This window comes from Arvicanthis niloticus, chromosome 26 (assembly GCF_011762505.2).
Source record: "Arvicanthis niloticus isolate mArvNil1 chromosome 26, mArvNil1.pat.X, whole genome shotgun sequence".
Lineage (NCBI taxonomy): Eukaryota > Metazoa > Chordata > Mammalia > Rodentia > Muridae > Arvicanthis > Arvicanthis niloticus.
This window is the reverse complement of record NC_133434.1, coordinates 12,433,004-12,448,830: the sequence shown is the minus strand read 5'-3', so window position 1 is coordinate 12,448,830 and position 15,827 is coordinate 12,433,004. Positions and strand designations below refer to the sequence as shown.

Sequence of the window (15,827 nt, the reverse complement as noted above, 5' to 3'; positions counted from 1 at the left end):
TTACCCACAGCTGGGACTCGGGTCAAGGACTACAGTTCATTAAAGTGCCTTTGCTTTAGTAAACCTCATATATCAGGAAAAAGGGTCTGTCCCACATAGATGGGGACTGCCTTTGGGCACCCAAGGTCTCTTTCAGCTTCTTCTTTTTAAGATTTTTATTTTAAATATCTTCCTAGATATCTATTTAATGTGTATGAGTGCTCTATCGGCATATACACTTGTACGCCAGAAGAGGGCATCAAATCACATTATACATGTATTGTGAGCCACCATGTGGCTTCTGGGCATTGAACTCAGGACCTATGGAAGAGCAGTCAGTGCTCTTAACCGCTGAGCCATCTTTTCAGCCCCTCTTCTGACTGTGGAAAACTGGCTGCTTTGTTTTGTCACTGTTTTCTAAATTACATTTATTTATCTATTTGGGGTGGTGTGTGTGTGTGTGCTGTGTGTGTGTGCAGTTACAGAAGACAGACCACAACTTTTGGGAGAGCCAGTTCATTCCTGGCTTTCCCCGTATTCCCACAGAAAGCTATATGGGTCCCAGGGATTGCAGTCATTAGGTTAGCAGCAGGCCCCTTATACAGGTGAGCCATGTTGTAGATCCTGGCTGGATGTTTAATTGCAATCAACACAGGTGTAGCGGGTGTGGCGGGTGTGATTGTGGGTATAGGGGACTGAGTCCCAGCTGTGGGTAATTCGGGCAATCCTAGCTCAGCAAACTTGGTGGAGGAAGTTTAAATGGCTCCAGGATCCACACCTGACTAACGGTAGGCTGAAGACACAGGTTCAAAAACCAAACCAAACCAAAACAAAAACCCACCTGCAAGGCCTTCAGAGATGGTTCAGGCACTTCCTGTGTGCGCAGTAAGAAGACTGGAGTTTGAATCTCCAGCGCCAGGAGCTCAGTCAAGATAAGGAGGGAAGTGATAGAAGACACCCAACACCCTCCCGGGTCTCTAATGTGTGCACACTCAACTTAGCACATTCGTGTGTATTTGCATGTATCTGTGGAAGGCAGTCTCTCTGCTGCTGGAAATTGGGTGCAGGTCACCAGGCTTTCACTCAGCAAGTGCTTTTACCTGTATAAGCATTGGCACAGAGGAACTACTGAATTAGATTGCCCCGTGCGCAGAAAGTTCTACTTGGAATCAGACTGTGAAGACCACCGCTCGGTGTGTTTGAGGGATGGGGGATGAGAAGGGAGAGGGGTAAAATGGCTGAAAAGCAAGCAGATTCTATATGACAGTGAGGTGGATATGGGGGTCTGAGCTGATACAGGCTGGCAAGACTGAACTGGAACTAGGTGCCCTTGGCAGAGGTAGTTGACCTTTGGGGGAAAGTTAAGAGAACCTCCTGGTTAACAGAAACTGCTTTAAGAGATCTGCTTTTCAGCCGGGCAGTGGTGGCACACGCCTTTAATCCCAGCACTTGGGAGGCAGAGGCAGGTGGATTTCTGAGTTCGAGGCCAGCCTGGTCTACAGAGTGAGTTCCAGGACAGCCAGGGCTACACAGAGAAACCCTGTCTCAAAAAAAAAAAAAAAAAAAAAACCAAAACCCCAAAAAACCCCTGCTCACCTAGCCAGAATCTGCCTAAGACAGTGTCAATAGCTCTGCTATTTTGGACCTGACAACCTGCTCAACTATCTCTCTGGTTTTTTTCCTTTCCTTTCTTTTCTTTCTTTCTTTCTTTTTTTAGACAGTCTCTATGTAGTGCTGGTCTCTCTGGTTCTAGTCTCTATGTAGTGCTGGTCTCTCTGGTTCTAGTCTCTATGTAGTGCTGGTCTCTCTGGTTCTTTTCCTTTCCTTTCTTTTCCTCCCCTCCCCTCCCCTCCCCTCCCCTCCCCTCCCCTCCCCTCCCCTCCCCTCCCCCTCCCCTCCCCTCCCCTCCCCCTCCCCTCCCCCTCCCCTCCCCTCCCCTCCCCTCCCCTCCCCTCCCCTCCCCTCCCCTCCCCTCCCCTCCCCTCCCCTCCCCCTCCCCTCCCCTCCCCTCCCCTCACAATCTTTTTCTCTTTGTGAGTAGCTTGAGACAAGACGATAATCTTAAAAAGGGTTGTATTTCCAAAATAAGTAAATGATGAATGAGATGAGGCAGCTGGTTCTAGCGGGACACGGAGGAGGTACTATCTCAGAATCCAGCCCAGAGCTCAAAGAACCCACACTCCAGGACCGGGAGCAGGAGGAGTTGGGGGGTTTAGGCGACGACACTTAAAGGCAGCCTCATTAAAGAGTGGCTCTGGCTCTTTAAGGGGCGGAGCGGGGCGGGGTGGGGAAATTATGCCGACAAGCCAACGGACCTATCACCACCTCAAAGAGGAGGGGCTTTATAAATCTATTTCCACGCCTCTCATTGGAAACTATCTCTCTGGGCGCCATTCAAAACCACCAATGGTTTGTCGACATTTCTGCCATTGCCCCTCACTGATTGGGCACAGGCTATAGTCCCGCCCCCTGTTTGCCCCGTCCCTTCGCAAACAAGATGGCGGCGCCCAGTGGAGTCGAGCCTGCGCTTGGGGTTTGCCGAGGCTGACTTTCTGTCCCGCTTTCCCTTTGGGTGCCACTCGCCGCGAGCGGGAGGACAGGGGCCGGGCGGGGACAGGGGCACTTGCGTGGCTGGACCGCGAGCCCGCGCCCAGCCTGAGCCACCCCCACCCGGCCCCGGCCCGGCCCTTCCTGATTCTGTCCCATCCTTCACGGTCTCCTCCCGCTCTGACCCGTTGCCCGGCCTTGTGTACTGCTCCAGGCTACAAAAGCAGAGGTACTTCCTCCCGTCCGGGCTCCCTGTCACTTTAGAGATGTCTCACCTCGTCGCACCCGTACATTCCGCCTTCCAAACCGGGACGCCTTTCCTTCTTGTAAAAGTCTTCCCTCCAACCCGCTTCTGTAGACCTTGGCTCTCCCTTGGTTAGATGTTCACATCCCTCCCAAATCAACTCAACTCTCCACAGTATTGGCAACCTTGACACCGCCTTGTCTGAGGAGCCAGCCCTCCTTTGGTCCTGAACTCCAGAGCCCCTATCATGGAGGCTGTCTACCTGGTGGTGAATGGGGTGGGCCTGCTGCTGGACTTGCTGACCTTGGTGTTGGATCTCAACTTCCTGCTCGTGTCCTCCCTCCTGGCTACCTTGGCCTGGCTTTTGGCCTTCATCTACAATCTGCCACACACGGTACTGACTAGTCTTCTGCACTTGGGTCGAGGATTCCTGCTTTCTTTGGTGGCCTTCGTTGAAGCCGTGGTCCGATTTACCTTCGGGGGTTTGCAGGCCTTGTGTAGTCTTTTCCATAGCTGCTGCTCTGGTTTGGAGAGCTTAAAGCTACTGGGGCACCTGGCCTCTCATGGAGCTCTGAGGAGCCGGGAACTACTGAACAGGGGCATCTTGAACATGGTCTCCAATGGTCATGCTTTGCTGCGCCAGGCCTGTGACATCTGTGCTATTGCCATGAGCCTGGTGGCCTATGTGATCAACAGTCTGGTCAACATCTGCCTCATTGGCACTCAGAACTTCTTCTCCCTGGTGCTGGCCCTGTGGGATGCTGTGACAGGGCCTCTTTGGAGGATGACAGATGTGGTGGCTGCTTTCCTTGCCCACATTTCCAGCAGTGCTCTGGCCATGGTCATTCTCCTGTGGACCCCCTGTCAACTAGTCCTGGAGTTATTGGCCTCCTCTGTCCGCCTCCTGGCCAGCTGTGTGCTTTTCCACCTCACTGGTTTGGTGTTGCTGGCTTGTGTGCTGGCAGTGGTTTTGATCGTCTTGCACCCAGAACAAACCTTGAGGCTGGCCACCCAAGCTCTCAGTCAGCTTCACGCCCGCCCATCCTACCACCGGCTTCGAGAGGATATTGTACGGCTGTCTCGCCTTCCACTTGGTCTAGAGGCTTGGCGCAGAGTCTGGAGCTGGAGCCTACAACTGGCCAGCTGGCCAAATCGGGGAGGAGCACCAGGAGCCCCCCAAGGTGGCCCCAGGAGGGTGTTCTCAGCCAGGATCGAGCCACAGGACACTCTTGATGAAGCAGAAGAGGAGATCATCAGAGCAGCGTCTGCGAGAGGCCGGGAGAGGCTCAATGAGGAGGAGCCTGCATCTGGGCAAGACCCATGGAAGTTGCTGAAGGAGCAAGAAGAACGGAAGAAGTGCGTGATTTGCCAGGACCAGAGCAAGACGGTGCTGCTTCTGCCCTGCCGGCACCTGTGCCTGTGCCAGGCTTGCACCGAGATCCTCATGCGTCACCCTGTTTACCACCGCAATTGCCCACTCTGCCGCCGCGGCATCCTGCAGACCCTCAATGTCTACCTCTGAAGACTCCCTCCCTCCCTGCCTGCCCATCCTTTGCGCTCCACACACCAGGACAGCATCAACATTTTGCCTCTGGGTTCTGGCCTGAGTCTTCTTTTCCCCCCCCCCCCGAAGGTGACTCTGCCAAACCTCAAGCCATATATCCAGGACATGTAGCTGGAATACCCTGGAAGACTCCAGTCTGGGTGGGACAGAGTAACACTTTCTCTAAACCCTGTGTGGGGCCCTGAGATGCTGAGGGTGGTGAGTATGTCACTATGCAAGGGCCCTGAGACTCTGTGGTGGGCTCTGCTGCGCCTGTCGGGGTCCACCCAGATGCCTGCCTCTAGGGCTGTCCTTCTCTGCTTCTGGCTTTTTTGTTGGACTTTTTGGTCCTCTCCCCCTAGGCCACGCCACATCAGTGTCATTTGAGGATTTTGGCAACTCATGGGTCTTGGAGTGATCTTGATTTTTTTTCTCTCTTTCTTTCTCTCTTTTTAATTTTTTCTTGGTTTGGAATGATCTTGAACCTTTAATGTTCAGCCAGAGCCTCTGCCCTGGTGGGTCTGGGAGTAGAGACCGGCAGGTGCCCTTAGGGCCACTTCTGCTTGTCATTGTCTTTTAAAGATTCCCAACTTGACCAGAACCTGGGGTCAGGAGTTTATCCCTGGGTACAGGGGTGCAGCTACACCTGGCTTTGGGACCATTTACCCTCAGGCACCCCAGCTCCATGGGGGAGCCTCAGAAGGAACAACCAGATGTCTACTCATTCCCTACATGGCATAGAACATAGCATTCCTCCTGGGCTCTCTCCGGCAGTGGAGAGGGCATTCTGCACTTTTCACTAGTGTCCAAACAAGGGGCTCCGCCTCACCGGTCATGGCTCCATCAAGTCGGACTGCCCAGTTTCTATGAATAAAGTTCTGTTGACAGCTCTAAGTGTGGTTCTTGCAAGTGCCAGCAGGCCGTCAGCTGGTGTTCCTCCAGGTCTTTTGAGACGGGCTAGAGTAAAAAGTGAGCATCTGGATTTTGAGCTCTTGGGGTGGGGATGAGGAGATAGCGTGGCTGGCTGTGGCAGGAGGAAAACCCATAGCAAGCGTGGCTGCTTAATGCTTGCCTTCCTGACCTGCCTTGCACTCCGTGGTTCTGAGTCCTTCTCTGTACGGCACTATAAGCCCTTAAGAGCAGAATGTGAACTTGTCCCGGTTCTTCCCGTGTCCCCACTGTGTTAATCTTTCCAGGAGGACATAGTGGAGTTTGCTGCCAGTCTGTCCTTTGATTCCTGGAGGGACTAGTCCTTATCTGGTTTTAGGGTTTTTTTTTTTGTTTTTTTTTTTTTTTTTTTTTTTTTTTTTTTTTTTTTTTTTTTGAGACAGGGTTTCTCTGTGTAGCCCTGGCTGTCCTGGAACTCATCAAGCCTTGAACTCCTAAGTTCTGGGAGTAAAGCTGGGTGCCACCATGCCCCGCTTGTCATTTGTGTGTCTTGGCACAGGGCCTGGTACTGTGATGGGCTGGAGTAGTGTAGGACCTTTTGCTGCAGGTGTGAGCCTATGGGCCTATCTGGACGACACAGGAACCCTCTGATAGCATTGCCCTCCCACTGCCAGCAGGATTAGGGGATCACCCCCATAATAATCTAATGTTACATCTAGAAACCCCGTGTCTGAGACTGTTTTCTGAATGAGGGAGAAGATGCTGGTCCTGAAGGAATTCCTTCCTCTTTGTATTGAGAAGTTGAGCAACTGGGATTGGCAAACCTGGGTGTGTTTGCTCTCATTAGTCTGAGCCTGTTAAGCTGAGTGTCACAAGAGGTGAGCCCTCAGGGGGCCTGTGGCAGGGCTTGCCTCCCCCCAGGAAGTTGAGCCAGATGAAGCCTGGCTCCTTCCAGTCTCTGTTTAATGTGGACGATAAACTTTATTAGGGAAGATAAACTTCCTGCGCCGGGGCCAAGGACCTATTTTTCTTTTACTCCGTCTGGAATTCTTTCTGCAGACCTTACTATCCTTCCCCTCACCGGTACCTTAGAAGCCCAGACCTTAAATCGTTGTAGTCTGGAGCTTGGGCGTCCCCTTGTGGTCATCTCAGGAATTACTGATTTATCTCTGGGTGGGGTGCCTGGGAGAGCTTTCTAGTTATCTAAGAAAGCAGGTATCTCTATCACTATCTGGCCTGCAGTCAGGGCTTTCATGATTGAAACTTTCATGATTGAAAGTTCCTGGTTCTTTGTTAGACCAGACAGTGGCTGTTCCCACTTGGTTTGGCATCTCTGAATTAAAAAAAAACAAAAACAAAACATGTCCCTTTTTCTGAGTGGCCATAGCCCTAAATCAGAAGTTAACCCCTGCTCAGGCGGGTGTTCACCATCTACACATCTAGGTGGCAGCTCTGTGGAGCCAATTATTCTAGGTCTGCTTGCATGTATCTCTGTATCATGGCCCCATCCCCCCACCCCCCTCAGGAACTCTTTTGCTGTGCAGCCCCAGAAGAAAGGAAGAAACCAGTGGGAGGATTTAAGTTTATTTAAGTGACCTCTGAGAAAAAGACCTGCCCTGGGAGTCAAGGACCTAGAAGGAGCACAGAACTAGGAAGGGAGCATCCCACCTTGGAGTCCTGGGTCCGGAACCCAAGGCTGCCAGCCTACTGCATTCTAAAGTCCTGGGCAGAAACCCAGCCACTGCTCCACGTTGTCTGTCTTGACCTCAGACAGCCTCTGTCTCCATTCATTGCCAGCAGTGGGACCAGAGGTGGCTCCCTCTCTTCCTAGTCATTCACAATATTCCAGGGGGCCAGCCCTCCTGGTATGCGCTGCGCCGGTCAGTGTCACACCCTCCACTAGGGAGCAAGTGCCAGCTCCGGATTCACTGTATTTAAGCGAAGACTGGGGAGCTGTGCCAGTCAGAATAGACGAGAAATCCAGAGAAGGTACTGTCGGTCTTGATGCTGGCATAGATGCCAATGTAATCACCCACGCCCACCTGCACCCATACCTGGTCCTCAGGTTCTAGCCTTACCATCGCACCCCCTGAGAGCGAGGCTGGCTTGGGCCACCCCCCGAAAAACTGGAAGAAAGAGGCGATGGACTGGCCATTTTTGACAAGATCAAACTGCAAGCTGGCCCGGTAGACAGTGGCATGAACTGCAAAGTAGTAGACACCAGGCACTTGGCAGGTGAACTTGCCAGTAGTGGCATCGTAATGTCCCTGCTCATTCAGCAGCACACGGTCGAAGGGTAGGGGCGTGTCGGCTGGCGGAGGTACCCGGCTCTCTGATCGCTTGGCACTGAAGGCTGATCGTGGGGGCACCGAGCACTCCCCCGCAGGCCCGATAGCCCCCATGGGACCTGCCTCTCCACGTGGCCCGGGCTCCCCACGTGGTCCAGGTAGTCCTGCAGGGGATGGAGAGGGGAAGGGGAGAAATTAGGATCTGCAGCAGAGTGCAGAAGGGTGACTATTAACCATCCCTAAGTCTCCCAGCCTCCTGCTGGGAGCAGATCTGAAGTGCTGAGTTTCTGATTCCCTGGGGTTGACTCACCCTCTGTATCCGCAGCCCACCTCACCCCCTGGAATGGAGGGAGAGTAGCGCCCCCTGGCGGGACCCTTGACCCCCCAAAAGATCCACCGAGCAGTTGCTGTGTTCACCAGGATCTACCCATGCACTGCAACGAAAATGACTTCTTACCCGGTCTCCCGCCCTCGCCTTTCTCTCCCGGAGCTCCGGGTGCACCGTCGCGGCCATCACGGCCGTCGCGGCCAGGCAGGCCCTGGCTGCCATGATGGCCTGGTGTGCCTGGAAGGCCGGGCTGCCCGGGACACAGGCTGGGTATCTTGTTGTCCTCTAGGGGAGGAGAGCCTGACGCCAGACCCAGAAACAGCAGGGCAAGAAGTGGCCTCATGGTGGTGACCCCGGAGGCCCAGACAGCCGGGATCCTCTCTTGTAGTCTGTAGGCTGGGCAGGACCAGAGTTGGAACCCAGAATCTTGGGACCAACCTCGCGCCCCACCCAGGTGGAACCCAGTAGGTCTCCGCCCTACAAACATGCCTTTGGGGTTGAGCACAGTGTGATGGGGTGAAGATGAGGGTGCCCCCAACCAAGAACTGGAAAAGGAAAGGAAAGACAAGCCCTCCTCCGTCCCCAAGCTGGTGCCCAGACTTTCCCACAGTCCCCTCCCCCACTTACCCTCCTCCTCTGCCAAACTCACCCCTCCCGGCTTCCCAGCTCTCCCAGCTGCTCGCTTTGAATGGCTTCCTCAGACCCTCCTGCTGGCCCTGCTCCCACTCCTACCCCAACCAGGCAGCCCCTGCCCTTGCTGACTGACTCCTAGCTTCTGGCTGCTCCTTGCCGGCTCCACAGCGCTCCTCCCAGACTCCTAGAGGAAACCAGTTGTTCAGAGGCCAAGACTCCGGGGCTGGGAAATAACTCGTGGTGTCGCCCGGCGTCCGGCCAAAGTTGTGGGGCTTTAGGGGGTGTGGAGAAAGGAGGAGGAGGAGAGAGTTGAGCCTGCATCACCGAGAGGCTGAACTGTGAGACAGACACTTGAGGCTCCAGTTCCCAGGAGCTGGAGGGAGGGAGAGGAGTGGGATAGTGATGGAGTCCGAGGTCAAAACTCTCGTGTGTGAGGGTGGAGAATTGGATTAGTAGGGGGCCCAGGGTGAAGAATTTGAAAAACAGAGCCGGTTGGAGCTCCAGGCTTAGATTAGGGTCCCAGCACACACAGTTTTGTTGACTAAATGAAAAAGCTTGAAGGTAAATGGAAAGGGGGAGGCAGAAGACAGGGAATCAGGGTCAGAGACTTGGATAAGGAAGCCTGCTAGGCTGTCCAATGGCACAGTGTGGGGCGTGGCCGCTGCCTGGGGCTGTCTTGGCGAATAAGAGCTAGGAAGGTAGAGGAAAGATGGGATGGTCCCGTTAGTCCTGGGCAGGATCAGAGTTGGAACTGGTCCTTTTCCTCTCTGAAAGCACCAGAGAGGATGGGCAGAGTCCCATGTCCAGGCCACCCTCGCCCTTCTCTTCTGCCCGCCCTGCCCACCCATACAGGTAGAGGAGGATGGGCAGAGGGTGGGGGCTGGCTTCAGGTCAGGGCTGGGAGCAAGCTTCCAGGCTAGCTGCCACAGGCAGCCTGTTGCAGTTGAAAGGCCAGGGGGTGCCCAGTAATGCCAGGCTGGACTGGCACTGCTGTTCTGCCTCCTGGCAGACAGAACGACAAGGGGGTAGGATAGTGCCCAGTGAGGTGCATCGGGGTACAAGCAGCCCACACAGGAACCTCTGGAAAGCCTGGTAGCAGGGTAGACTTGTCAGACTCTGTGGGAGGAAAGATGGCTATCAGGTGTCCAGTCTCCACATGCTCACCCTTCCTATGGATTCACCTCCCCTCTGTCTCAGCACCTTGTAGCCCCTGAGGATGTCTGTCACCTCCGTCTGCGTGGCCAGGCCCACCCAGATGTTGGGGAAGGCTGTGGTATTATAGCTTAGTCCGAGGCACATCTCCACCTGGACGGGTTCGCAGGTCAGGTCTGTAGAAGGGAGGGTTGAGTCACTGTGGGGGAGAAGCCACTGCCTGGGTCTTATTTCCACATGGATCACATGCACTTCTGAGTCTCTCAAGCGTCAACCACAGAACAGTTTCTCACATTCCAAGGAGCCCTGCTGTTTTCCCAGAGGCTGTGTGCCAGCCTGTGCATCATGTAGGCCCCTCTGATCATAGGGAGCGTGGAGCACCCAACTCCACATTCTGTGGAGGGGTCTGTGAAGCAGGCTGTGGAGAGGGACTCTGAGTGGCAAAGCAGATAGGTCTCAAAGCCTCTACCATTGACACCTACATTCCTGTGTCCCTCTCAGATGACACTAGTGTACAGTGCCACCACCAGCTGAGAGTCCCATCAGGACTCCTTCAAGTGGTCACAGGATGAGGAGAGAGAGGCCCAGCCATGAACTATCAAGAAGGAAGGGGAGTTGAAGAAAGTGTGGTAGGGAACCCTGCCTGTTCTGACTGGCAGGACTTGCTCAGGGTAAGGCTGCTTACCTGGTTGTGGGGACAAGAGGCTGCTGCAGTTGTCATTGCCGCCATTTGCACAGTCTTTCCATAAGTCACACATCCACTGCAGACCCCTATATCCTCCGCTCTGGCAGAACTCTCTGGGCCCACAAAGGTCTGTGGGCACAGGGGCATGCCTGTATCTACTGTCCTCCAGGGTACCCTTTAATGTTCCTTGGAGGAGCCTCTGTTGCCCACACCCACCTGCCCAGGGGCACCCACTCTCTGTAGTGTTGATGGCCTGGTAGGTGGCTAAAAAGCCCCCACTGCTGATACCAAGGTCAGTCTTGAAGATTACAGCCAGCCGGTGCTTCGAGGAGATGAGGTGAGGTGGTGGCTCTGCTTCACAGAACCTGCCCAGAGCAGAAAACTATCCTGGGTACAGGCCACTAGCCGGCCCTTTGAGGCTCTGGGCTGGGCTCTTGGCTATGCCAAGGCTGAGTCAGGGAGCTTAGGGTCAGAGGACTCATGTTATTTGTTATTTTGTTACATGACTTCTTAAACTTGAGCCACTTTGAGATGGGGAGAGTCAGGGAAGATGGGAGAAGGCAAAGGCCCTCCCTACAGGTGGGAAGAGTGAAGCCAAGCAACCGCAGAAGTGAGGAGCTAGCGTCGAGAAAGCACGTGCTGTCTCAGGATGCCAAATACAAGTGATTTCTATAGAGCATCTGAAGGCAGTGACGCTGGGGACTCACTTGGGCCTAGCATATGGAGCCTGGCCGGCCAGATGGGGCATGGGATGCCCTGATTAGTACCTGCCCAGGAAGCTGAAGGTTCCTGAATTGCTGGCCTCATACACCTCCACATAGTCAAACTTGCACTCAGCCTGTGCTTCCAGGCTGAAGTTGTGGAACTCCAGTTTTATCCCGTATCCCACAGGCACTTTGATGTACCAGGTGCAAAGCTGAGGAAGGACAGATGGGAGGTAACCCACAGGGACCTTCCCCTGCCCCAGCCTGGACATGCAGGGGGCTTCTTTGCTCAGAGCAGACTAGGCAAGATTTGAATGTCTGTTGCCTACCTCATTTCTATCATGGTGCCTCTTAAAATAGGAAATGCCAATCAGGCATGGTGATTACACCTGTAATCCCAGGGCTTGGGAGGCAGAGTTCAAGGCCAGCCCAAGCTATGTGTCAAGTCTCATAGCAGCCTCCTGAGCTATATGGAGAGAGTCACAAGAAGCCAAGGACCAGGGATATAATTCAGTGGTAAAGAATTTGTATGACCCTGGGGTTGATCCTCAAAGTGGAAAAATGAACAAACCAAAAAACAAATGAAAAAAAAAAAAAAAACCAAAAACATGATCCAGCAGATGTGGGGTACAGGTGCAGGGGTGGGGGTGCACACCTTTTAGTTCCAGGCAGAGGTAGGTGGCACTTTGAGTTCCAGGCCAGCCATGGCTACATAGTGAGATCCTGTCTCAAAACATACAAAAACCCAGGCCTGGCATGGTGGCTCACACTTCTAATCCAAGCACTCAGGAGGCTGGGACAGAAGGATTCTCACCAGTGACAAGATGAGCACAAGGCTATAGGGTGTGACATTATCTATCCATAAAGAAATGCCCTTTCAAATTGTCTGGTCTCAGAAATCGACTTGTTTTACCCAGCCTGGAAATATCGGGTATACAGTTGGTGCTTAAGTATGTCTCCTTGCCTGCATAAACTTGTTTTATCAAGTACATTTCCAGGCAGAGTGTTCCCAGGCACACTGACCTAGCCACTCTGGTGTCTTATGAGTACCACACCATCCCGAGGGCACTGCACTTACCTGTTGGTGAGGGTAGTTCTGTGGGTAGTTTGGGGTAGAGAACACCCCATAGAGCCCAGTCAGGTTCCCTCCACACCCTGTAGAGAAGCCAAGTGGCTCATGAATAGCCAGGCAAGAAAATTCTGGGTCAGTGCAGGGGATCCCAGCCTGAACCTGGGACAGAAGCCTGAAAGATGTGCCTGCCTGCCCTGTTGCTCGCTGGGCCCGTACCCAAGGTCTTGGCACTGCAGTTGGCCTCGTCGCTGCCATCGGCACAGTCAGTAATACCATCACATACAGAGTCATGCTTCAGACAGAGGAGCAAGTCACAGCGGAACTCATTCTGGGTACAGCTCCCTGGAGAAGGGCAAGAACCATCTGGAGTCAGAATCCCTCAGAGTTTCCATCCCTTTTGCTGGGAATCACTGAAGGAGAGGTGGCTGGGGACATGGAGGGAAGTGACTTACAATGTCCAGGGTCCACCGCTTGGTACCAGGCGTGGAAACCGGACCCTTCGACATCATTATCAGAGACGAAGGACACACGGAGGTAGCTGGTATTGGTGTTTAGTGTGGCAGGAGGTGTTTTACCACACACCCTGTAAGAAAGCCAGATAGGGGTGATGGAGGCTCTGAACTCAGGTAAGAAACAGATCAGAGAAGGGAAGTGAGTTTCCCTAGGCCACACAGCAAGGTGCTGGCAGGGAAGGAATCAGAGGTCATTCTGTTTATTTTCTTCTAGTCCAGATTTTTTGTTTCTGTACCCTTCAGACATGTGGGATTTCCTGGAAGCAGAGGGACCCACCTGAGGAGAGGACCTGTAGGCTCTGAGATAATTTCCAAGCGATCAAAAAGACAGGTAACCATACTTTCTATGCTGAGTGCTTGAATCTTGAGCTGGATTGTCTTGCCTGTGGCTACCTGGATATGCCAGACGCAGTGGCTGTGGGGTGGGTAAAGGTCTGGGTAGTTGGGACTTGTGAAGAAACCACTGGGACCAGGAAGGAGGCCTCCGCAGGCTGCAGGGGAGGGGGGTGGAGTGCGGGGCGGGGGGGTGGGGTGGGGGCAGAATACAGAGGTCAATAGGAGAGAGGCTTTCCCCCACCTGCAAGGTTCCAGGCTTTCCTTCCCAACACTGTCTTGGGCCTTCTCCAGACAGTGCCCTTTGGGACTTACTGGTCTGGTGTGTAGGGCTCATAACTGCCTCCGGCTGCCTTGTGATTGCTGGGGTGGTAGTGGTGGTGGTGGTGGTGGTGGTGCTGTTAGGGGTGGTGCCAGAAATGATCCCCATGAGGGTGAGGCCTCGGGTGGGCAGTGGGTTCTTGGTAGTTCTGGGGAGGGATGCAGCCTGCAACTCTGGAGGCAGGCATAGAGGAATGTCCCTTAGAGGAGCAGGTTCCTGGAGGCTGGCAGAATAGCGCATGGGCTCTCCAGGTAAAGCCCTCTCAGTGACTTACGAGCTAGGATGACAGCCACCAGTAGCCCCAGCAGCAGGAGCAGCAGACCACTGAGCAGCAGGATACAGAACCAGGAGAAGTGGCAGTCTGGTTGTAGTCCCCGGAGACGCTGGGCTGTGGGGGTGGGGGTGGGGGAGGGAACACAGTGGGCTTTTGAGAGGCCCCCGTGTGGGGCGTTCCTCACAGCGCCTTAGTTCCTGGGTTCTCTCTTATGCCCAAGCAACCCCTGACAGTTACCATGCCAGGGAGCTTGGAAGTTGGTGCTGACATCTTTCTGTAATGCTGATGGAGGGCAAGAAGGCCCTGCTTCCGGGTCAAAAGCAGGATTGCAGAACTCTGTCTGGAATGGAAGGCAGGGCCTTGTGGGCTGGGTAGTGCAGGTTCACTAGGGACATCTTGGGAGGGGGCTTCCATGTGGGCCTTACCTTGCTCAGCTCAGTTGCCTCTGGACAGAGGATGACATCGGCATAGTCCTTCATGGCTTAAGACTCTGCATGGCTTTCTGGAGCTCCTGTGATAGCCCAAGACCACCCCCACCCCCAAGGGTCCACTCCCTGGTCACAAGCCACCAATCAAAGAAGCGACCTTTGCTCTTGAGGGACAAGGCTCTCAGGAGGCACTGCTTCTCTGGCTGCCTTTGGCAGAATGGTTGGGGCCCCAGGCTACTGCAGCTCCATGCGGGGGAGGGAACTGATGCGAGAAGGAATTCACAAAAGGCACAGAATGGTCCTTAATCCAACTCAGCTGAGGGTGCCGAGGTCAAGACCCTGGCACTGAGTAGCAATCCTTAAAGGCGCAGGCAGTGGCTGCAAACACCAGCAGAGAAAGCTCTGTGGGATGTGTGTGTGTGTGTGTGTGTGTGTGTGTGTGTGTGTGTGTGTGTGTGGTGGGGGGGCACCATGCTCTCCTCCTCACCCAAGGTATGGAAGGAGTTCCTGGGGAGCTAAGCTTGGTGAACATAACTGAAGTGCAGGCATTGGAGCCTCAGGTGAACGGAGACAGAGGCAGCGTGCTGGAGTGGAGGCAGGCTACTTTCTTTTTTTTTTTTTTTATTTTTGTGAGACAGGGTTTCTCTGTGTAGCCCTGGCTGTCCTGGAACTCACTCTGTAGACCAGGCTGGCCTTGAACTCAGAAATCCACCTGCCTCTGCCTCCCAAATGCTGGGATTAAAGGCGCCACCACCGCCCGGCTGCAGGCTACTTTCTAAGGGTTGCAAAGTCAGTAGCCCACTACTCTCCGTCTGAATGGCAAAATTATTAGCTTTTTCCCTTTTATTTTTCTTTTTTTCTCTTTTCTTTTCTTCTTTCTTTCTTTCTTTCTTTCTTTCTTTCTTTCTTTCTTTCTTTCTTTCCTTCTGTCTTTCTTTTGTGAGATGGTCTCATATTGCCCAGGTTAGCTTCAGACTTTTTATGTAGGCAAGGGTGACCTTGAACATTTTTTTTGTTTGTCATTATATATACATATATATATATATATATGTATGATATACATGTCTATATGATTCTATATCAAGACAAGGTCTCTCACTTGAACTCAGAGAGAGCTTGCTTGGTTTCACTTGTCTAGTCAACCGGCCTACTCCAGGCATCACAGATGGGGCCGCTATGCCCGACTGGCGATCACAGCGTTTCTGTGGGTGCTGGATATCTGAATAGCAAGCGGTTTTTACCCACTAAGCCATTTCCTCCATAGGTTCTGGAGCTTCTGAGCCTCCTGTCTGTATTCCCCGGTGCTAAAGGGGCAGCAGAGAGCAAGGGCTGGACCCTTTGTGTGTGCTAGGTTAGCCTACTGACAGAGCTATAGCCCAGGGTCTATCTTTTGTTGTTGCTGTTGTTTTGTTTGGAGACTCTGTTTTAGCTAGCCTCAACCTTGGAGCCATCCTCTTACATCAACCTCCCGGGGAGTTGGGAGTGACTCTTCACGTGGGTGAGAAAGGTCTCTGCTATATTCATCATCTTTGTTACAAGAGGAGGGGAGATCCCAGGAAGCCTGGCATGAGATTGAGGGATTGGTTCCCAGGTCTGGGTCCCCAAGCCTGAAGGGAGGGAGGATGGGTGGGAAGAGGATGCCTGTCATTGTGGCCAGGTCTGGTGTGGAGTCTGGCTGTTGGTCCTGGTTGCTGTCATAGGGTAGAAAGGACATACTGCATGTCCCAGTCTGGAACATATGTTTCAGGGATAAAGGCAGGGGACTGCCAGTCTTGTCTTGTTTAATCACAGTGCTGGGCAGGGCTGAGAGTCCAGAGACAACTTCATATTCCCAGCTACTACTTACAGAATGTCTATAATGCTTCAGGCCCTGGGCATGAGGCCTCACATGTTGT

The 15,827-nt window shown here is 53.5% G+C and overlaps 3 protein-coding genes across 8 annotated transcripts; 1 reads left to right on the top strand and 2 right to left on the bottom strand.

The window, feature by feature from the left end:
• Positions 1-2,453: 2,453 nt before the first annotated feature.
• Rnf26 (ring finger protein 26) lies at positions 2,454-5,200 on the top strand. Its single transcript, XM_076924831.1, has one exon. It carries the CDS (start codon positions 3,018-3,020, stop codon positions 4,290-4,292), a length of 1,275 nt encoding a protein of 424 aa, XP_076780946.1. The 5' UTR covers positions 2,454-3,017; the 3' UTR covers positions 4,293-5,200.
• A 1,569-nt stretch (positions 5,201-6,769) lies between these two features.
• Positions 6,770-8,614, bottom strand: C1qtnf5 (C1q and TNF related 5). Of its 3 annotated transcripts, none has more exons than XM_076924829.1 (3): positions 8,467-8,614; positions 7,947-8,213; positions 6,770-7,653 (listed from the first exon to the last, which is right to left on the bottom strand). In XM_076924829.1, exons 2-3 carry the CDS (start codon positions 8,158-8,160, stop codon positions 7,136-7,138), a joined length of 732 nt encoding a protein of 243 aa, XP_076780944.1. In that variant the 5' UTR covers positions 8,161-8,213; positions 8,467-8,614; the 3' UTR covers positions 6,770-7,135. The 3 variants fall into 3 exon arrangements, with proteins under 3 accessions (XP_076780944.1, XP_076780945.1, XP_076780943.1); XM_076924830.1 differs by having other exon boundaries at positions 8,445-8,584; XM_076924828.1 differs by lacking the exon at positions 8,467-8,614 and having other exon boundaries at positions 7,947-8,438.
• Positions 8,615-9,340: 726 nt separating this feature from the next.
• Mfrp (membrane frizzled-related protein) lies at positions 9,341-14,196 on the bottom strand. 4 transcript variants are annotated; one of them, XM_076924824.1, is made up of 13 exons: positions 13,930-14,196; positions 13,742-13,844; positions 13,505-13,618; positions 13,224-13,403; positions 12,853-13,066; positions 12,516-12,646; positions 12,253-12,405; positions 12,070-12,146; positions 11,055-11,203; positions 10,504-10,652; positions 10,288-10,416; positions 9,651-9,778; positions 9,341-9,566 (listed from the first exon to the last, which is right to left on the bottom strand). In XM_076924824.1, the coding sequence occupies exons 1-13, from the start codon at positions 13,981-13,983 to the stop codon at positions 9,342-9,344; spliced, it is 1,806 nt and encodes a 601-aa protein (XP_076780939.1). In that variant the 5' UTR covers positions 13,984-14,196; the 3' UTR covers position 9,341. The 4 variants fall into 4 exon arrangements, with proteins under 4 accessions (XP_076780939.1, XP_076780940.1, XP_076780941.1 ...); XM_076924825.1 differs by having other exon boundaries at positions 10,522-10,652; XM_076924826.1 differs by having other exon boundaries at positions 12,280-12,405.
• Positions 14,197-15,827: the final 1,631 nt, after the last annotated feature.

What these genes read in the sequence shown, in the direction of transcription:
- Mfrp (XM_076924824.1), bottom strand. Translation starts at nt 13,983, where the DNA reads ATGAAGGACTATGCCGATGTCATCCTCTGTCCAGAGGCAACTGAGCTG. An exon ending in GGTGGCTGTCATCCTAGCTC is followed by an intron (nt 13,404 to 13,504) that starts GTAAGTCACTGA and finishes GCCTGCCTCCAG; the next exon opens with AGTTGCAGGCTGCATCCCTC. An exon ending in AGCGGTGGACCCTGGACATT is followed by an intron (nt 12,406 to 12,515) that starts GTAAGTCACTTC and finishes GCCCTTCTCCAG; the next exon opens with GGAGCTGTACCCAGAATGAG.
- C1qtnf5 (XM_076924828.1), bottom strand. Translation starts at nt 8,304, where the DNA reads ATGTTTGTAGGGCGGAGACCTACTGGGTTCCACCTGGGTGGGGCGCGA. An exon ending in AGGCGAGGGCGGGAGACCGG is followed by an intron (nt 7,654 to 7,946) that starts GTAAGAAGTCAT and finishes CATCCCCTGCAG; the next exon opens with GACTACCTGGACCACGTGGG.
- Rnf26 (XM_076924831.1), top strand. Translation starts at nt 3,018, where the DNA reads ATGGAGGCTGTCTACCTGGTGGTGAATGGGGTGGGCCTGCTGCTGGAC.